At 40.0% G+C, this 22,872-nt stretch overlaps 1 protein-coding gene across 1 annotated transcript in view; it reads left to right on the top strand.

Annotated features, from left to right (window-relative positions):
- CAVIN1 (caveolae associated protein 1) overlaps window positions 1-15,316 on the top strand; it is a 33,515-nt gene extending 18,199 nt beyond the window's left edge. Inside the window, exon 2 of the mRNA XM_081344849.1 lies at window positions 8,887-15,316. Coding sequence (XP_081200975.1) covers window positions 8,887-9,576 — 690 coding nt within the window. The 3' untranslated portion in view covers window positions 9,577-15,316. The remainder of the gene's footprint in view (window positions 1-8,886) is intronic.
- Window positions 15,317-22,872: the final 7,556 nt, after the last annotated feature.

Genomic DNA, 22,872 nt, shown 5'->3' with positions numbered 1-22,872 from the left:
CTGGGTGGTTTTGGGCAAGTCACTGGTATTACAAACCTGGTACTAGATCTATAGAGTCTACAGAGCTTTGAGCCAGGAAAGCATTGGCTAACAAAAAAAGTGATGAATAAAGAAGTGGAAGCTGAAGCACTGCATAAAATCAAAAAAGGAAGGAGAATCTAAGGATAAAAGTAGGAAAAAATAATGAAATTATAGAACCAGAAAATTTGGAATTATTTATAAGTCTGAGTTTCCTGATGTTGTGTGTAAATAGTGAATATTTTTCTTTTAGTGTCATTGTAAGCACTCTGTTAGATACGCATTTCTTCCAACATAACAGCATTCTGCTTCTCCTCCACATCTCCTCCTATGAGATAGGTTAGACTGAAAGAGATTGATTACCCCAAGAAGCTTCAATGGATGTTGAACTTGGATCTCCCCAGTCCTATTCGCCCATCTCTAAGGAACCAAAGACTCAGCTTCAATTGAGACTCAGCTTCATTATAGCAGAGTTAGGATGATGGTAGGAAGTAGCTATTTGGAACAATGTAGAAAATAATCTAAATAGAATATTTTTGTGAAAATGGAATCTGGAAAAGCTTCTTTTAGGGAAAATTTGGAAGTTAGCTTTCTGTTCCTCCTCCCATTCACTGATTCTCCTCTTTCCATATTCAGTTAGTAATTCTTACAGAGAAAGGACTGGCAATAAAAGAGTATCAGTAGAAATAGGAAGGATTAAATTTCCCCCCCAGTCACATCATTCCCCCCCCCGCCCCCTCCAAATATTTCCACAGTACCATTTACTATCACTTATAAGTTTGGGCAGCTCTTGCTAGCCAGCAAAAAATGTGGTAAAAAATATGAGCATTTGCCTGGAAGACAAAATTCATTTGGACAGGAAAGATTCGTTATTATCTCATTCTCTGTTTCATATGTGACTCTTGATATTCTTTGGTTGATTGGATTGTATTATCAGACAATAACACAGACCCTTAAAAAGCAGTGTTCTAATTGAAGCTACTGGCATTTCACTAATCAGTTTTAACTCTTGGTAGCTTAAGGAGTGAAATGAAAAAATTACCAACATCCCATTAGGAAGAATGTGAAAACTCACTCCACCGAACAACTGTTATAGCAAAAGGGAAAGAAGGAAAGCCACACTGACGATTATTGCTTGGCAAAATTGAGATACTTAAAATGTTCCCAGAAGTCTTAATTCTTGTGATCCGTTTTTGACTTCTCTTTCCCTTCCTTCTGTCTCTCAGTCCTGTTCCCCTTAGCCTATGGGAAAGAATTTCCCCAGTAATTCCACAGCTTTCCCCATTCCCTTTCTTCAAATAGTACAGCTCCTGGGTTATAAATCTTCCTATCTTTAAGCTTCTGCCCCAATGCTCTGTATGGTAGTGGCTATTTCCAGCATGGCTTGAAAATGCCAGGCAGGATGCACTGCTATGTGCTGCTTGGGTGAAAACCAATCTCATTTCAAATATGCTCCCTTCTCATCCTCATGTCTTTTTGCACACTTTATATTTGCCTGCAGTGACAATGCTAGGCAGATCTCTGTGATTTGTGAAAAATGATTAAAGGGTTGGGTGACAGATAAAGAGTTGGGAATTTTAAAAAAATATGTAGTGGTCTACCTATATCTCAGATGCACCACTTACATTGCAGATTGAGTGCTCACATAATTAAAAGTTTCTCCATTACAAAAACCCTTGATACAAAGAAAACCTAATTAAAATCTTTTCCCCTAACTTAGCTGGTGTAAGGAGTGCTTTAGTGCAGAAATAATAATGTGAGTCCCCACACTAGAGAAGGCTGCGTTCTACTAACAGCAAGTTATTGGGGCAGAGAGGGAACATACTTGCAGTGGGTGGGAACAAAACTTAAGGGATTGCATGAGGTCACGTCTCAAACAAAGCCATGGTTCTTTTAATCAGGATTCACTGAATTAGCCAAAACTAGGTAGTTAAACCCAAACCAACCAATGTACAGTTTTTGTTGTTGCAATAACTGGGCCCAAATACTTTCAGAAAGCATGGCCATCCCAGACACCACCTCAGGGGCACCTGAAGCTACAACAAAAAAAAAAAATCAAAACACTGCAGAGATGTAACTCTAATAGTTGTTTAATTTTGAGGTAAAATTTTTGGGTATTCCTTATTTCTTGCTGATGACATTAATTACCTCTTATGAGGAAGTATAGCTTTTTAGTCTAAAATAGGGATTGGCAAACTACAATTCACAGGCCGAATTAGCCTCACTGCCTGCTTTTATATGGCCAACAAGCTAAAAATTGAGTGGGCAATTGACAGATTGCCAGGCCCTGGGCCTCAGATAGGCAGGACCTGACCCTATAGAAAACTTTTGCTGACCCCGATCAAAAACACTGTTGAAACCTGGAGCTTCTAATTACAACTAGCTAACACAAATAATAATAAAAAAGAGGAATGAGCCATCCTATAAGGATAAATTTTACTCCATTAATTTCTCTTTAGAAATTCTGATCTGTCAGATACTGTATAACTAGAAAGTGTCACACAAGAAAAACCCAATCTACTAATTTTCTCTGGTTTGCCATGCTTAGATAGCCTTCAGCAAGATTGCTTATGTCTCATTTGCAAAGAAAAAGCTGGGTTTTGTAGTAGGATATTCTGAGTGCTTAGAATTACTCTTTCAAGAATAGCTGCACTATCATCAAAGGTTCTAACTGAGGCAGCTACATTTTTAACATGGATATATATTTCACTTGCTTTTTATGCTGTATTATTATTACTTCACTTTCCTGAGACTTTTTTCAGTTTCTTACAACTTGTGTGACACCAGTAGTTAACTAAATTTATTTGAGGGGAAAAGGTACTGGTCTTTTGTATCCAAGAGGTATAATTTTCCCATTTGCAACAAATTAATCAGGGAAACTTATCCTCACTCTTTCATTGTGATTTTCACTGATGTTCTATCATTTGCCTTTTTTTCAGAATTTCCATATCTAACTATGCTGTAGCTATCTATTGCAGTTCAGTGGAAAAAAATTACACAGCTATAATACTAATTTAAATTTTTAAACATCCATTGCTTTCTAATGATGTTTAGCATTATGTTTTATTTAAATTTTCTGATTACATTTCCAGATCAACAAGTATAATTGTCCATAAAACATTAGTTTTTAAACGCTATCTTGCAGCCATATTGGAGTACTTAAAATAACTTGCATATATAGTGAATTCGTTATTGTCCCCAAAACAAATTTACTGATGTTGATGTAAGTTTTACAAGTAACAAAAAGCACAAATCCTCCAATAATATAAAATGTCAGATGGGATTCTGCTACTGGTTTGCAGAGAAAGATCTATGACAAATGCTTCTGAGAGGTGCCTACTACTTCCAGTTTTAGGGCTCTGCCATGCACTAAGCTAAGTCAAAAGATGGTTGTTTTGCCTCTGGTTGGCATGCTATATAAAATCTATCATAGTGATTTATAAACTATAGTTTAAGGCTTGGATCTCCAGTATGATGGCAATATATCTCACTGTGCCTATGGATTGATTTATTGACACTGCCATGCTTCATATCCAGCTGTACTTTATTTCATTTTAAAATTATTTTTATAATGTGTGTCGGGTGGTGATGGTGGGAGTTGGAGTGGGATGAGTGAGCATTTGAATATTTGTTGACTTCTGGTGACTGCTTGGTCAAGCCCCTTCAGTTTTCTTGACAAGTTTTTTTGGAAGTAGTTTGCTATTATCTGGTTTCAGAGAACAAGTGGTCTAAGGTCACACAGCTAGATTTTTGCCCACTGAAGGACTAAAACTCACAGTCTCCCAGTTTCTAGCCCAATGTCTTAACCATTACATCAAACTAATCACTACACCAACCATTTTACAATATTATACTGGAAGTTGAAAACATATTTTTTAAAAATCGGTATTCCAGTTTCCAAAATATTATTCCCATTTTTGTGTATTATGTGATCCCAGTCAATGTTATGTTAGCCTAGTTACCAGTATAACATATGAACACAGCCTTCTCTATCACTTTCGTCATTGTTTTAACAATAGTTTCTGGCCGGGCTACACAACATCTTTCAGGCAGTCTGCAAGTACATGAAGAAATCAAAACAGTCATAATATTCCAGAGCTATGTATTAAATCCCATGTCTTTTTTAATCTTACCCACTATTTTGATTTGTTTAAATAATGCTTGTCATTAGCTAAAAGGATCCCCATACAGCTTACAAATACCAACATTTTATATCTCTAAAAAAAGATAGGGGGGAAAAAGCATAGGTTATATACCATAAGTTATAGCTTAATGCTGCATTCTTATATGCAGCATTATATGCCAGCATGGGAACGATTTCAGTAGCATGATGGTATATGTGCCCTCAGGAGAGACAAAGTGAGCTGGTATCATGCAGAGGTAACAGAACCATATTTTCTCCTGCTGTTCTGCTACTTCTTCTAGCTGTTGCTAGTTAGATAATAATTGAATCTACTAAACTTTTAGTTAGTAATCCAGTCTTTTAAAAAGAAACTTTCAGAACAGTTCTGATAACTAGTAGGTTAATTATTTCACTTTCCCCAAACAAAATTATGTCTGATCTTAAAATAGCTTTTTAAAAAATGAATTTCAAATATAGAATCCATGATGAAACTACTGAAAAAAGACTAGACAAGTTTGAGTTCTGATTATATGCTTTTTAAACCATTTTACACAATGTTAACTGACTTAACAGTGTAAGGGCATTTCATCAAATAACAGAAAGAGAGTACTGAAAAATTTGTTACATCTGGTTTGCTACCATTGCTCCAGGTGTATTAAATCTGCTGTTATTTTTAACTGCCTACTTTTCTTTCCATTACTTAAGGTTTTCAAATCAGACTATGTGCATTGGGTCAGGGCAGGGAGGAGGATCATTTGACAATCAGTACTTGAGCATGCTGGTATCAAAAAAGAGTGTTAGAGCAACATATTGCACCAAGTGAAGATCACGGCATGCGTGAGAGTGCCTGTGAATATTTTTGATGATTTATCTAGCATACTTTTGAAAGTTAATTACTTATTGAAGTCATTCTTATACCATCTTTCTCAAAGTTAGCTACCATTTATAATTTAATAAGTATTGAACTGCCCAATGTGACATACCAACCATAAGACAGAACATCAACCATGAATTGCTGCATGGTAACAACTTATTAGATTTTTCTCCTGCCTTTATAATTTTATAAGTAACTCAGGGCAAGTTACTTATTCAAAGTATATGCTGTTGTTGTATACCTGGGAAATCCCAAAGCAAAGAATAACTACTGAAAAGAACAAGATATCTGTTCTAAAGAACATTTGCAAAAAGAGGTCAACAAAATTAGACTATGACAAAGCTGGGAATAGTTCCATTTCCACCACTGACACAGTAGCTATCATTCAAGATTTGCTAAGTGGTGCTTTGTGCAGTCCATCATATTATTTATTTTTATTTTTATTTTAATTCCATTTATATCCCGCCCTTGTCCTAAGACTCAGGGCGGCTTACAAGCTTAGCAGTAGCCTTCATTCTATGTATATGCCTGCTTATTAGGGCTTTCACACACACCCCAAGCGGCATTATTACAAAGTCAGCTTAATTGCCCCCAACAATCTGGGTCCTCATTTTACCTACCTCGGAAGGATGGAAGGCTGAGTCAACCTTGAGCCTGGTGGGATGCGAACCTGCACTAATTGCAGGCAGCTGGTGTTACTTAAGGAGGCATTAGCCCACTGCTCCACCAAGGCTCATACATATTCTATGTAGCACTGGAAAGCAGAAATAAGGGAGAATAGGAGAATAATATTTTTGCCATGATAAAATCCAAATAACTTTAATGCAGTCATTAACCAGCAGAAAAAAAGAAGAAAAAGGATGTTTTCGAACATCCAGAACATCCAACAATAAATAAGGGGCAACACACAGAAAAATATGCTAAAAAGCTTCATTCTTATTAGTTAAAACTAATCTAAAATATAAAATTATAGAGCCCTGATAAATCTGAGGAAGACACAATAGAGCAGCGGACATTTAAAAAATGACCAATTAGTAATGCTGAGGCAAAGCCATTCCCTTCTTAAACAAGTTCAATAGCTCTTGATTATTCTTTGTCTAGTTTGGTATATCACTACACCAAAACTGGCAATCTTATGTTATTTCAAGAATAATTTTTTTATTATCTCATCTTGATCTTTTCACTAAGATCAAGCATATAAGTATATGGGAAGGTAACAGCATTCTGTGTTTCACCATACACACTGTGTTGTGGTGCAATGTCATGCTGGACATATGACTGCGGAAGCATCTCAAAACATCATTGGCTCTTTGCCTTAAGAAATGGAGAGTTAACAAAGAAAAAACTAAAATGTTAGTTAAGAACATGACCAAATCACAAGAAAACAAGCTTGCAGAAAAAATTAATATCCAAATAACTAAAAAAGTAAGGTACCTGGGGATTCAACTGATGGCAAGATGCATCACACTTAAAAGAGAAAACTACGATAAACTAATAGACCAAATTACAGTGGATTTAGATAGATGGAAAAACCTGTAGCTCTCTTTTATAGGGAGAATAGTGACAATTAAGATGAATGTACTCCCTAAATTAATTTTTCTATTTCAATGCATACCGATTAAATTAGGCGAAGACTTCTTTGAAAATTTAAATAAAATTACATCCAAATTTATTTGGCAAGGGAGGAAACTGAGAATTAAATTCAAATTATTACAAGACGCAAAGGAAAGAGGAGGATTCGGCCTCCCAAATTGGGAAAGATACTATCAGGTGGCAACATCTGATTGGATAAAGGAATGGATACACCTAAGGAATAGGAGACTGTTAGCATTAGAAGGCCACGACAGGCAGATAGGGTGGCATGCGATACTGTGGGATGGAAAACATAAGGCACACCAGTATTTTCAGAAGCATTATGTAAAGATGGGCACTATTAGATGTGTGGACTAAAATTTAAAAAAATTAATTACATAAAAATTTCCAATTGGATATCGACATTGGAGATATTTATGCACCCAAAATTTATGAATTTAGGAAAGGTAATTACATATAAAGACATTTTAGATGAAAGTGAAGAGTTGAAAACAAGGGAAAAATTATTAGAACATGGCATAGAGCTAGAATGGTGGGCATATCTGCAAATTCAGTTACGATACAGAAAAGATAAAAAAGAACCCGGGATAAAATTAGAACGCACAGAATTATGTAAAATTCTATTAGGAACAGAAGATAGAACAATAAAAAGATATATCAATATTTATTAGAGCAAGATATGCTAGAAGAACAAGTAAAAGGCACAATGCTAATTTGGAGCAAAATTTTTGGCTATAGTATCAATCTAGATAATTGGCAATTATTATGAGATAGGAACAGGAGGCTAACGTTAGCCACCACCTATAAAGAAAATCCATATAAGATGTTTTACAGATGGCATCCCCTCACCACAAGATTAGCAAAAATGGATAAAAAAACTTCTTCGATATGTTGGAAATGTAGATAACTGCCAGGGACCTACTATCACTTGTGGTGGGAGTGCCCAAAAGCTCAAGAATTTGGCATCAGATAAAAAAATTGGCTGGAAGAGATATTATCACAAAAAATTGAATTAAAACCAGAAACTTTTTCATTAGGGATTACTAAGGATAAATTCAGTAAAGGATCTTTATATTTAGTACTGCACATTCCAACTGCAGCAAGAGTAACCTATGCTCAGAAATGGAAGGGTAAAGAAACCCCCACTGAAGAAGAAGTAATAAAAAAATCCTATCCTGCGCCGAAATGGATAGGTTAACATTAGAGCTTAAGAACAAAACTGAAACAGACTATTACAAAAATTGGAATGAAGTGTATAAAAGGCTAGAGTTAAGGAGGAAGGCTGGGACAAATGTTGATTGATAAGTCAAGAGCTTAGAAATTTTACACCAGTATTCTCTATAAGATAGAATTGAAAGTTATTTAACTATAATATACACGATTGAAAGAATATTTACTAGGGAGTTCACAGATTCTATACATATATTTTGTTATTTTGTAAAGAGACCTTTTTCTTTTTACAAGGTGATACTAATAGTATTGTTTAAGCCAAGAAAGCTGTATCATGTCCACCGTGTTTTCTGTGTTTTTAACTGTATATTCAATAAAAGATTGTTATATATATATATATAAAGAAATGGAGATGTGCACTGCCCCCTAAAGTTGATCATGACTAATGTATTATAAAAACTGCAGGGATACCCTTTTTATAGAAAAAGGGGACATCCCCATAAAAAATAAAATGAAATATATATAGTAAGTATTGTAAAGATCTGCCAAAATATTTATAAATCATATTCTAGACTTCCAGTATGAATATGATGCTTAGATATGGATTTTTAGTTCAAAGTGTAGGATATCAAAATAACAGAAAGGTTTAAACCAGGGGTCCCCAACCTCCGGTCCGTGGACCAGTACTGGGCCGTGGCATGCCAGCAACCATTCCGCACAAGCAAGGAAAGCCCCATCCACAGGATGCAGGCAGCACACAAAACTACGCCCCCTCCTGTCCGCGGAAAAATCTCTATCCACATAACCGGTCCCTGGTGCCCAAAAGGTTGGGGACCTCTGGTTTAAACAATTAGATTTCCAAGTAAAATTCTAGTCTGGTCTACAAATGGATTAATTTTTAAGTTGATTGGTATTAATGATTGTTATCAGTATTTAACACACTAAATTATCAGGAATAGGAAAGCCATTTTAACTAAAACAAAAAAGAATTAATAAGATTATAATAGGATTGCTTTCTTGCCATAGCATAGGCCAAAGTTTAACTGCCTGTTAATTTCTATAAGATCTAAAAATTATGCACACAGTAGTTTTTCTTTATGTTTTGCAGGATGAGGTAAAACTGCCAACCAAGCTGAGCATAAGTAAGTCTGTAAAAGAAATGGAAAAAGAGGAAGAAGGGGAAGAGATCCCAGCTGGTGAGGAGCACCCCGGAGAGGATCATATTGAGCTCTCCTCAGATGAAGAGGTTGAAGTTGAAGAGATTATTGAGGAATCACGAGCAGAACGTATTAAGAGAAGCAGCATGAGGAGGGTTGATGACTTCAAGAAGGCATTCTCTAAGGAGAAAATGGAGAAGACCAAGTTGAAAACTAGAGAGAACCTAGAGAAGACCAAGCTGAAGACCAGAGAGAACCTGGAGAAAACCAAGCAAAATCTGGAGAAGACTCGACATAATCTGGAGAAGAGAATGAACAAGTTAGGCACTAAGATAGTCACCACTGAACGCAGGGAGAAGATGAAGACTTCCCGAGATAAGCTGAAGAAGTCCTTTACCCCAGATCATGTAGTCTATGCACGTTCCAAGACAGCTGTCTATAAAGTTCCACCTTTCACCTTTCATGTTAAGAAGATCCGTGAGGGAGAGGTTGAAGTGAAGGCCACAGAGATGGTGGAAGTTGGTGGAGATGAGACAGAGAACACGGATCTGCTGAGAAGCGAAAGCCCTGAGATGAGCACACTTTTGCAGATCACCGAGGAGTCAGATGCAGTGCTTCAAGAAAAGAGCGATAGTGAGTGAGGCAGGTGGCAGTATAAAAGCATCAAGTGCTGAATATGTAATCTTCCACATTTCCTCTTTTTGGCCTCACATGGGCATGCGCACGCACACATACACATGCACACATATACATACACAATATATACAGAAATTTTACAGCTCACTCCCAGCTTCAAGGTGCATTTTTGTATATTTCTGATTCATCATATAGAACATGTGACATACTTATAATCCAGAAAAATACCATTCCTGCTACTAAAAGCTTGCTTTGCCAGCCTGTCATGGCAATACTGCAACTTCCCAAAGGTGCTACCCAAGAAGTAATCTATTTCTATGCCCAAGAAGCATGCTGTCTTTAGCTATCCTCTTTGATGTCAAGAATGCTTCCTGGAACCTGAAAGCAAATTGTCAGACAGAAGACAAAGCACAGGCATGGAAACAAAGAAGGAATTAGCTCAGTATATCATAGAACTAGGGGATAATGAAGGAAACATGGAAATTACTGCTTGAATTCAAGGATATTGTGATGCCGTGTAATGCCTGATTCAGGCATACAGTCTGTGCAACTCCAATTTCCAAGAGATTATATGGGAAAAGTGGCACTTAGTAGGCCTTATTTCACCAGTAAAAGTCGTGATTGCCAATAAATATATCAACAGGAAGTAATATAAACAGGGTGTCCATTTGCACTATTAGCTACACAGATCTGTGAAGCTACTTTGTAACTTGGTTGAAATAGGGGTACTGATCTAGGGCTGAGAAGTGGATGAAAGGAATATTGGACAAGTAAGGAAAGTCAAGGGGGAAAAAGAGGGCTCAAGGACAGAGAGTGGACATGGCCTTATGACAGCTTTAGCTACAAGTAGTAAAGTGTTACCAGCATCAAGAAAACAAGAGGCAACTATCACCTACTCTGTTAGCAATCTTGACTTCCATTCCTGGGCTGGATCCAGAGAGCACTGCAGGGCTGTTTTCTGCTTATGCCAGGGCTCCAGCAGTAGGGCAGCTTTAACTACTTGTGTAATACTTGAGTACATGCAGTTTTTACTAAACTTGCCACACAGAAAGGGTGTCAAAGTGCAAGAATTCCCTAATACAAGATAATTTGTTATGGGGAAAGGGATTCTCAGGTACCTTGCCTGAACAATACACCACACAAAATCACACACATACTGACTTCCATACAGCTACCTCTTCGGCTTTCAGGGGACAGTTTTCAAGCGAACCTGAAGCCTCGCTTTCTAGTCACCAGACAATGGCCTCCTTCCCCATTTTCTGACACATGTAACTATCCTTCCTTTGCATGATTTTGTGATTTACCCCAGCCCCCGCCTGCCTGCCTGCCTTCCTCACATTCTACTGAGATCTTCCCCCAGTGTCCTTTATGGTCAAGGAGAAAATATTTGCAGCCATGAATCCATCATATGTCTTGTGATTCTACATCCAACATATCTACTGCATCTGTACCAGAACTGCCTATTCTAACATCCCCATAAATGGCTTGGCTATTCACACCTTAGCAAGAAGAAATGGTATGTGTGCAACGGGTGTTCTTATTGGACTGAGAAGTGTGTAAGAGAGTAAGGATTGTTCCCTTTGCACTGCACTTTCCTTCAAGCCTTTCAGTTCTTGTCATGGATCTAGAAGAGAGAGCCCAGGATGTAAGATATGTTTGGCCTTCCAAACTATCAAAGATGGGATGGGGATCTTGCCTCATTCTGGGGTAAATAAATATGTGGGGAAGAGGGTGCTGTGCCAAGCAGCCGCATTGCTCTTTTTTCTAAGACTGCATCCTGGTGAGCAGCATGACTAATAAACTTTCTTTTCTACATGGACAAGTGTAAAGTGTTTTGGGGAACAACATGACGCAGATTAATGAACTAGAAGCAGGAACATTTTCACAATCAAATAACATTTTTTAAAAAGTACATCAACACCTCCCTTCTGTTTTTGAGGAAAGGTTTCTGAGAGCAAGAAATTAATTCAAATAAGAAATGAGACAGATCCCATTTTGACCTATAGAAATTGGAAATGAGTGAAAGACCACTTCTGAGCCCTATGTGCATGTGTGTACTTTAAAGGCTAGACAGTATGCTGCTGCTAATCTTTAATTCTCTCTAAAGTAGTGGGCCACCTATTTGGTTTCTCATTTTTTCTTCTGAGGACCATATAACAGAAATTGATCTGTGAAAGAGCAGCCACACCTTCTCATTAAGCCAAAGCTAGCCTGATGTTCTACATTGGGAAGTGGGGGAAGGAAGGGAGATAGCAGCTGCCTCAGCAGTAGCAGAAGGATTGGCCAAATGACTGTCCTCCCTCTAAATCAGCCTGCCCCAACTTGTCATCCTTCAAAGAGACAAAAGTTTCCAGTTGGCCTAACTAAAAGATACTGGTCAGGAATGGTGAGAGCAGCAATGCCAATACAACCAAAACACTCTAGTTTGGAGAAGACTCTTTATTGCAGCATCCCATGGTCACATGATCAAAATTCAGCCGCTTAGCAACTGACTCATATTTATGACAGTTGCAGTGTCCTGGAATTATGTGATCAATCAACTTTTGCAACTTTCTGACAAGTTAAGTCAACAAGGAAACCAGATTCACTTAACAACCATTTTACTAACTTAAAAACTTCAGTGATTCGCTAAAGGTTTAAAATGGGGCAAAACTTGCTTAACAAATGTCTCTTAGCGACAGAAATTTTGGGTTCAATTGTGCTTGTAAGTTGAGGACTACCTGTTGTTCACCTTGGCTTGCACAATTTTACCTTGCAGTTAATTGATGGCTCGGCATTTTATTTTTTCTCTAATTGCTAAAGCAGCATTCTCAAGTTCTGGTGCCAGACACTTTTTCACACCCCTTTCTTCTGTACATTGGCAGTTCAAGGGAGGGAAAGTGGAGATTACCTAGACTTGATCCAAAAAAACCTGTTTTAGTAGCCACAGAACACTGGAATGCCAGCTAGAAAAGAAAAAAAATGTGATGAAATGATGGAAGGAGATACAGACTACCCTATTTAATAGTGTGCTATATTAAATTTTTATGCCACCTGAGTGACTCTGGGCAGTTCACAACAATCAAATACAATAAAACCAATAAAACAAAAGAGATAATAATAGCAAGGGCAACAGACCAAATCAAATGTGTTGAAGGGGGGGTCTTGCTCTCCATTGCCAACGTTTTAATTAAAGTGTTCATATCCCATCCTTTGAATCCAAATGAATATCATTAAGTATTCATTTATTATATTTATATGTTACCCACTTTACAGAAATATGACTAGGCAGCATAGTATAAAACTATAAAACAGAATTCATATTAAATGCAATCACTGTCATTACTCTTTTCTGGGAAGTAACAGAAACCGCTGATACCACTAATGTCTGAGGCAAGAGAAAAAAATCAGTCTTAGTTTTTTTAGTATATTATAGGTGTACTACATCTTGTGCAAAACAGTTTATAATTTGAACATTTGAAAATAGTAATATTTCAGTTCTTGCATTTTTTTAACAATTGCAACTATTTTATGCATGTGAAGAGGCTTTTGCTTTCTTAAAAGTGTTATAGAGATATGTATAACTCTGACTGGATAATATTTAGCTTTCTCAAATTTTAAATAAAAACACATCCTTCCCAATGAAAACTTTTTAAAGAGTCCCCGAAAGAATTATATATTTCCATTACAGCCATGTTAAAGAAATCAACACCTTGATAGTGAAGTTTAAAAAAAAAAGCGGTATTGTAGAGATTCATCATAGGTACATACAGTGTAAGATTCTAAGGGTAGAATTAAAAAACACTTCCTCCTCAAGGCATTTGCTCTACCTCTTCAAATCCAGCGGCAGATGCACATGAACATAAGAAATATGGAATCAAACTACTGATTCATCTTCTTCCAACCATTTAGGGCAAACTCACACATTTTGCTTGGCCTATTGCTAGTAGTAGCCTGCAGAAATGGATGACTCCAACTGCCACTGTCAACCCATTACAAATCTACTCTGCTCCAATGGTTTCCACTTTTGATTTCAGACTGCTATTTCCCAACCATTTAAAGCCTTTCAGAGTGGTCCCCTCTGTTTTGTTCAATCTAAGCAGAAGGCCCAGTCAATTGCCAACTTTCCCGCTTCCCAGCTATGGCTGGTCACTAACCCGGACAACCATTCTATCCTGGACTGCCATACTGCTACCGAATGTTCTCCACCATTTGTCAACTTTCATGTTTAATACTCTTACAGATGACCAACAATATCAAGAAGCTAGCCTCAGCCTCAGAAGTTCATGCACCCTCCCTTTCATTTTTAAAGTCACAATGTTGCTGCTTTATTTCCATTAAGCTGAACTATTGATACATCCTTATTACAAAGTGTTCATAAACATACAGAAAATCTACCAGTGGAGATCAACCTGTTCCCCTGCTGCATTGCTTATTGTAACATCAGAGTAATGATGACACCGTAATGTGAAAAAATAATCTACATCAATGTTGAAAGAGAAAATGTGGGAAGGAGATTGAATGTGTTTGTTTATTCAAATCTGGGAAAGCAAATGTATGTGAACCAATGAAGAGGAAGCAATCCTTAAAATGGAAGAGCAAGGCACTGGAAGACTGTCCTCGTGACTGCCAGACAGCAAGATGAGGTAGACAGAGGGAATGATCAACCAGATCCTACTAAGACCATAGTCCGGAGTTGAGCACCAGCCTAGTCCCTCTGCAATCTGGACAAGAATGTCTGAAGTTGGCTTAATAAACTGGACCAGCAGAGGAGAAATCAGTTTAGACAGCAGGGCAGAATCATTGTTTAACTGAAATTGTCTTCTCTGGTTTCAGGAATCTTTCCCTGCCTTCAAAGGAGATAAACAAAAATTGAATCTGGGACTGTTTGAAAAGGATATACCCCTATCATTCTTATCCAAGTACGTGTCTACTACTCTGCCCTTGCAAAGTCAATTCCATTTGAATGTATAGAGTTTCACATATGGAAAATGGTATTGGATGGGAGAAAATTAAATCTTTGAATATAATCCAAAAAAATGCAAAATGTAAATGCAAAATCCAAAAATGTAATTTTAAAAAATTACAAGCATATAATCATGGTATCCATCATTTTGTCTAGCTATACCACAAATTGGACTTCAGACTTTTAAACTAAATCACATGTTGAAAGTCCTATCGCCCCTCAATACAGAAAAAAATATCCAGCAGCTACTTTGCTTAGATATTTAAGGAAGGAACCAGTGATTAATTTCAGATTAGATTCTGAAAAATTATTCAGATTCTTGAGAAAAGAATGGTTTTAGTCAAAGTGCTTAAAGTGAGATTTGGCTTTTGGCATCTTTTCCCTCTCTCAGTAATTCATCCCTTTTTCTAAAAAGTAGTTGTGATGTGAGGAGTTCTTTTATTTCGATGGGTCTTCCCACAATGTCATCAGACGGACTGGAATAGCTTCCACTTTATACTGAGGTCAGCTCAGTCAGCTGCACAACACACTCCTTGACCTTTGTATTTCAGAACAGCAACTTCTTTTTGGAGCAGAGCTAGGGGAAGAATGAACTTTCTCTGTCGCAGTACAACTATTTGTGGTAACATAATTTATAAAGAAAAAGCAGGCGGACCACAATGGATAGCAGATAGTTTTATGCAGTCAGAAAATAGGAATGAAAAATAAAACACAATGTTACTTATCTACCTAAAGCTTGCAGTGTGCTTTCACAATTGTGAGAGAGCTAAAGTCAGGCAAGTACCTTTTTTATTTTTTAATTCCATTTATATCCCGCCCTTCTCTGAAGACTCAGGGCGGCTTACAAGCTTAGCAGTAGCCTTCATTCTATGTATATGCCTGCTTAATAGGGCTTTCACACACACCCCAAGCGGCATTATTACAAAGTCAGCTTAATTGCCCCCAAGAATCTGGGTCCTCATTTTACCTACCTCGGAAGGATGGAAGGCTGAGTCAACCTTGAGCCTGGTGGGATGCGAACCTGCACTAATTGCAGGCAGCTGGTGTTACTTAAGGAGGCATTAGCCCACTGCTCCACCAAGGCTGAACTCCACAGCTCAGAGTTAGAAAAGAATAAGAACTGAGTGAGAAAAGAGTGACGAAGGTCCCAAGAATAATAGCCTAACGAATAAGAGGCGTATATTACAGACGTGCAAAATAAGTCTTTTAGACAATGATAGAAAATAAAAACGCATAGCTCTCTGCTAACTTTCTCACCTTTTATTGCTCCTAATGGTTAATAGGCTTGAAAAGGCAGAATGTCACCATGCAAAGTTAAATTTCAACAGATCGGTAGTATCCTACACTACAAAAAGGAATTAGAATCCTAATGAATCCTAGAGCTGGCTAAAAACTAGTAATCCAAAAATGGCCAATACCTTAGCATGAAAGTACTCTTCCATTTATATTCTCTAGTAATAGGCATTCCAAAATATGTATTGGTATCAAAAGAAGAAATATATAGTCATAACTATGAGCAGTAAATAGCCTTAATGCTCCATAGAGCTGCGCATTGTGAAGAATTCCTTCAATTATCTCAAAACTTCCATGATTTAGTTTATTGTTGCCTTTACTTTTAAAAATGAAAATTTATTTGGCAAACCGATAGCAGAGCTTACACGATCAATTTCCCCAAACTGTACTATAAAAGATACATCAAATTAAATGGAGGGAATAAGGGAGAAAAGAATACAAAACTGAAAGTAGATAGTCATCTTTCTGGATAATTTGCAGTAAATTTAAATAAGTTTGAGATCCAAGCAAGTGCAGCATCACCTACAAAGCCTCATTTCCTGAAGAGGAAGCCAACAATAGATTTGGCATTAAAAGACCTAAGAACTTTATTCTGCTACTAATTTGAAACTATTAGACTGATGTGCTCAAGCACTTATTCCTTAATACACAGTGGCGTAGCGTGGGGGGTGCAGGGGGGGCTGGCCGCACCGGGTGCAACATCTGGGGGGGCGCGCTCGCACTCGCAGCTCTCTGCCCCTGCCTGGCTCACTCACTCTCACTGCAGTGCTGGCTGTGCGAATCCGATCCGAGCCGCCGGGTCGCCGCCCACTGTGGAAGGGGGGTGCCAGGCGTGCGGTGCGGTGCGGAGAGAGAGCGAGGGACTATCTGGGGGAGGGACAGTGCAGACTCGAGTGCTAAAATCCACGGGTTAGGGGGCGCAAATTACTTGCCTTGCCCCGGGTGCTGACAACCCACGCTACGCCACTGTTAATACATATGAGAAGTATACATTGGCCATATGATATTTAAAGCTAATACCCCTCTATTAAATGTATAATAATCTACAAGGAATACAATAGTATGAAGAATTAAACTCCATTTCAGAAACAGGAAACGTAAATGCATTTCTGGAAATAGCAGCCAAGAAGCATGTGCATTTGTGTTACATATGAAAACTTGCTGTACTGAGTACAATACTGTGAACAGGGAATGCTGACACCAGCTCATAAAGGACTTGCTGACTGAGCTTTCAAATCTCTGACTGCAGTCACAGTACAATAAATCACATGTAATTGCATTCATAGAACACACTAAGACTTTACCTATTGTTTAGCATATGTATAAAGCAGACTTGGGCCTGGGCCATATTATGTTGCAGGTGGAACACGACAGATTGTGTATGTTTCTCCACATTTTTGCCAAGATATTAAAACAATCTAACCTTCTCTATTTGTTTTTTTTTTCTAATTTTCAATCTGTATAGTATTTTCCCTTTATATGGAAGGTTTCTCACTGTTTGACAGAGTTCTTCCCAGATCTAGTCTGCCACCTCATGGACTGAATAAAATGTTGGTTAAAAGGTTGTGAATCATTTGCCTTTTAGTTAAAACATCTATAGGAAAGAGCCAAACTGTACCCATTGAGTAATGTTAGAGGGATATTGGAAGAAAAAAAAAATCCAACCTCTTTTATTACATTGTTTTTCTCATCTACACAGTACTCTATGAGCCAAAGACAAAATATGTGAATTGAGAAAAATCGAAAGCAAACCCCACTCTTGAGTAGCCCTGGTGATGTTACTTATTTTGGGTAATAAAACATCTGCAAGAAAACTCAGAGAACAAAGGTCAGAGAACACCAAGGACCCCTCATTTCAACCTTGAGCTGCAAATATTCTCCTTTATCGGCACAAATTTTATAATATGAAAAACTCACCCAGAACGTTTTTGAGACAACTATGACCTGGGTGACTGAAAACCTCAGCAGATCCTCACCCAGAATCAGTCCACTAGTTTTATCAATGTGACTGAAAGATGACATAAAGAGAAACATATTTTTCCTACGTTTATGCAGTTAAATATCTGCTGTATCACCAAGGAGATAATATGGCTAATCTTAAAGAAGGCTGTAAGTCCACACTGCTAAGTCTATACATTTTGTATACCTTCATCTGACGATAGGCTCCCAAGATAGAACTGACATTCTGCTGCCGAGATTATCCATTCCACAGTCTCTCTGCTCATAGAATGAGCCAGCAATAATGGTGGATAATATCCATGAGATCACAAGAAGTGAAAGGCCCTTCTGGCTGCTTTCTATCTCCCAGTTCCTTTGAGGGACATGATAGTTGGACTAAACCTTCCAGGGTGGCTTAAAGAAGCTGCTAGAGGTAGCAGTAGCTACACAGAAACATCCCTTACCCTTGCTTTTTTTGTCTTTGGAAGCATGTTAAAGACTGGATTGGGTCTTGCTAGCTATCCTGGAAAGAGAAGAAAGCTGTATTGATAATTCTATATAGTGTTAGAGCTACAAAGCACATCAGCTTTAAGATTCACTACCTGCTTTGCACCATGTATGAACACAAATATGGCATCTGTTCATTTTCATTTATTTATTTATTTGTTAGGGACGTGGTGGCTCAGTGGGTTAGGATGCTGAGCTTGTCGATCAGAAGGTCGGCAGTTTGGTGGGTCAAATCCCGAGTGCCGCGTAACAGAGTGAGCGCCTGTTACTCGTCCCAGCTTCTGCCAACCTAGCAGTTCGAAAGCACGTAAAAATGCAAGTAGAAAAATAGGGACCACTACGGTGGGAAGGTAACAGCGTTCTGTGCGCCTTTGGCATCTAGTCATGCCGGCCACATGGCCACAGAGGTCCTCAGACAAATGCTGGCTCTTCGGCATTGAAATGGAGATGAGCACTAGCCCTAGAGTTGGAAACGACTAGCATGCATGTGCGGGGGAACCTTTACCTTTACTATTTATTTGTTAAATTTATTTGCTGCCTATCTCACTGTGGGGCTGCTCTGGGTGGCTTACAATAACAAAAAGGAAGAAAAATTAAAGTAAAGGTAAAGGTAAAGGTTCCCCCGCACATGTGTGCTAGTCGTTTCCGACTCTAGGGGCCGGTGCTCATCTCCGTTTCAAAGCCGAAGAGCCAGCGCTTGTCCAAGGACATCTCCGTGGTCATGTGGCCAGCATGACTAGACGCCAGAGGCGCACAGAACGCTGTTACCTTCCCACCGTAGTGGTCCCTATTTTTCTACTTGCATTTTTACGTGCTTTCGAACTGCTAGGTTGGCAGAAGCTGGGACGAGTAACAGCGCTCATTCTGTTACGCAGCACTCGGGATTCGACCCGCCAAACTGCCGACCTTCTGATCGACAAGCTCAGCATCCTAACCCACTGAGCCACCGCGTCCCTTCTGAAGAAAAATTAAAAGGGGCATAAATAGAACAAAAATAATAAAATAAACAATGGCAAAGGAACATAATGAGAATACATCAACACGATAACCAAAAAGATGGATGGGTGGAGAGCAGATAGCAAGGGGAGTGGAATTCTGCCATCAATCTAGCCGCTACCTCCAGTGTGCAACTTTCTCAGCCAAGTCTTCAGGCTCTTGCAGAAGAATAGGAGGGTGGTGATGGATCCTACCTTAGAGGATACGTTGTTCCAAACGGCAGGTGCTGCAGCAGAAAAGGCTCTTCTTCTTGATCCCAATTAGCCAGATTTGTTGACCAATGGGATCTCTCCCAGTACAAGTAGGCTTGTCCTAGAGGGATGAGGAGGTTCATTAGGTAGCCTGGATTTATGCCATTAAGGGCTTTAAAGATCATAACCAACACCATAAAGTACATTTGGAAGCAGACCAGTAGCCACTGAAGTTCATGGAGCAGAGGTGTAATATGGGGCCATCCTAGGGGAAAAAACAAAGACTCCTCTTGCTGTTGTACTTGCATGAGCTGAAGCTTCCAAATTGACTTCAAAGATAGCCCCATATACATTGTAATAGTCTAGGCAAGAGATAAACAGAGCTTGAGTAACTGAGTGCAGGTAGTCATGATCCAGGAAAGGTCACAACTGGTGAACAACTGGAGCTGTGCAAAAGCTCCCATCACATCTGCCACCTGCTCTTTGAGAAGGAGACATGAGCCCAGAACGCCTAGGTTGCATTCTGGGTCTGAACAAGGTAGTGTAATCTCATCCAGAACTAAGGATGAAAAACACTGGGATCCTGAGGCTTTATGCACTCAAAGCCACTCAGTCTTGTCAGCGGTCAGTCTAAGCCTCTTGTCCCTCATCCAGATCCCTACAGCCTCCAGGCATTGCAACAGGGCAGAGACAGAAAACATTTGGAGATGTAGAACTGAGTATCACTAGCAAATATAATTTCTCAACCAAGGTGATGGATAATCTCACCCAACAGTGTCATGTAGATGTTAAACAAGGGAGGAGAGAGTACCAAGCCCTGTGAGATACCATGAGTGATTGGGGCTGGATCACTCACTCCCTATCAGCATTGATTGGGACCAACCTTGGAGGAAGGAGCTGAACCAGTGAAAAACTGTGCCACCTAGCTGCAATTCACATGAACCATCCAAAAGGATACCATGGTTGATGGTATAGAACAGACATGTCTAACACAAGGCCCAGGGGCCAGGGCCGGCCCGATATGTGGTTCAGTCTGGCCTAGGGACTTGCTCTGGAAACAGCGAAGGACCGGCTCGCCACACCTTGGCCCGGCCCAGGCCAACCGGGCACTGATCTACAACCTGCCTGCATCCATCAAAGCCAGAATGCGCTCAGCCTTAGATCCATGGGGCAGCCCTGCCCTGCCTCCTGGGTGTGTGCGCAAGAGAGGGAGGGAGGGAGGGAGGGAGGGGAAAAAAGGGAGGAAGAAACAGAGGAAGGAAGGAATGGAGGGTAGGAGAGAGGGGGAAAAGGAAGGAAGGAAGGAGAGGCAACTTGGTTGGAGATGCCCCAGTTCACGCAGTTCTGCTTCAATCCTGGATCCATTGAGACTTGGGCTCAAAGGAGAAAGCAATTGGCAATCCAAGTTAACATTTATATTCTTGAATTGTGAACTCTTAGGAAAGTATCCCTTCCTTTTGTGTTGCAAACAGCCATTTCCAGTGGAGAAAACAGGACAAAGCAGCGTAGGGAAAAATATTTTCCTTTGCTATATTTCCAGCCTGAATTAGACCATGGCAGGGTTCCTGCAGGAAAGCTCTTTTAAGGATTATGTATTAATAGAAAAGCAACTAACTTACCTCTGTTCCTAAATGCTAAAGCTGTTGCACATAAAAAACAGAGAAGCTCCGATCAACTATCATAGCCACCATTTTGACAGTTCTGCTGTACTGTTGTCTGTGGACGCCCCCACTAAATGCAAGCATGGAATAAACTGAGCCTGGTTTGTTCTCGGTCTTTTAAGTCGCCACAGACTACTAGCAAAAGTGGCATTTAATCACAAGGCAAGGAGGCATTGAGAAATGTTTCCCCTTTTCCATTTGAGCATCCAAGAAGGGACAGGAAAGGAGAAAGGGAAAGAGGAAAGGCAAACAAAAAGAAGAAAAGAGGGAAGGAAGAAGAAGGAAAGGAGAATGAGGAAGGAAGGAAGGAAGGAAGGAAGGAAGGAAGGAAGGAAGGAAGGAAGGAAGGAAGGAAGGAAGGAAGGAAGGAAGGAAGGAAGGTTATAATGAAGAGGGAGGAAAGGTCTGAGGGAAGTCGTGCCTTAGCACTTGGCCCTGAGCAGCCCTGCTGCCCTTTTGCCATTCCCTTATCCCTTCTGCAGTGTATGCCACTCAGCATACACAATGAACAGCACAGCAGGAGGCTGAAGAGCAGCACAGAAGGAGGCTATAACCGTTTACGCGGGAAAAGCCTGAATGAGCTGTTGACAGCCCCAGGCATGGTCAGCCCTGGCGGGAAGCCAGGGTTTAAACCTATTGGCCACCTGCACTGGCGGGAAGCCCAGGTTTGAGTTGATTGGATGTGATTCACCTGGGCAGGTACAAATAGACACCAGGTATCCCCTTTTGCCAGATTCGTTCTGTTCCTGAATAAACGCATCGTTACCCAGCTCTGTGTCCGTCTCTCTGTGAAGCACGCGACTTTACACCTTCCTCATGACATCTCCTGGTGGTCTCCTATCCTATCACTGAGGATGCTTTGGTTACATAGCTGGGTCTGCTCGCATGGAGAAGGAATGGGCTTCCCTCTGAGCCACAGATTTTGCCCTCCCACAACACCATGAGCAACATGGCCAAGGAGAGCGAGCACAGCAGCAGCAGCCTCAAAGAGGAGGTAAGTGCAGCTGGGCGCCCCCTTGGGGAAGTGGGGCTAGGCTAGGCTGGCCTGTAGGGTCCCTGTACTCAATGTTTGGGTGCTTGACCTCTGCTGCCCAGGGCTCTGGGCAGCCTGCACCACCTTCCGTGGACACCTCCACACGTCCTGAGAGGGATGGTGAGGCTCCTCCAGTGGACCATGCCCCAGCGCTCGCCCTGGTCCCACCCTCCTTCACCAAAGACCCTCGGATCCACCCCAGGCTTGCACAGGTGCCCCTGATGCAAGTGATGCCGAGCTGGCCATGCCCCTCCCAGCCACACACACACACTGAGGGCAATGCTGATGTGGCCCTGAATGAAATTGAGTTTGACACCCCTGGTATAGAAGGTCGCTGAGAGGTCAAGGAGGGTGAGAATAGTTGCATTACTCTCATCCTGCTTGTGCCACAGATCATCCATGAGCATGACCAAAGCTATCTCTGCCCCATAGGCAGGCCTGGATCCTAATTGAAATCAGAATCCCCTGGAACTGTTGAGCAACCACCTTTTCTACCACCTTCTCCAAACCGGGAAGATAAAAAATTGGATGAAAGTGGACCAGGCAGGTAGGGTCAAATGATGATTTTCTTAAGGAGAGGATAAACCAGGACCTCATTAAAACCTCCCAGGAAAGTCCACTCATGCAGTGAGGAATTTATCATTCCATAAATCCACCTGGTGGTCAACATCTTGGAGGCTTTCACCAATCAAGAGGCACAAAGGTCTAACTGACAAGTGATTGTGCTGACAGTGCAA

This window comes from Vipera berus (genome assembly GCF_964194415.1).
Source record: "Vipera berus genome assembly, chromosome: Z".
Taxonomy (NCBI): domain Eukaryota; kingdom Metazoa; phylum Chordata; class Lepidosauria; order Squamata; family Viperidae; genus Vipera; species Vipera berus.
This window is presented reverse-complemented; position numbering and strand designations above follow the sequence as displayed.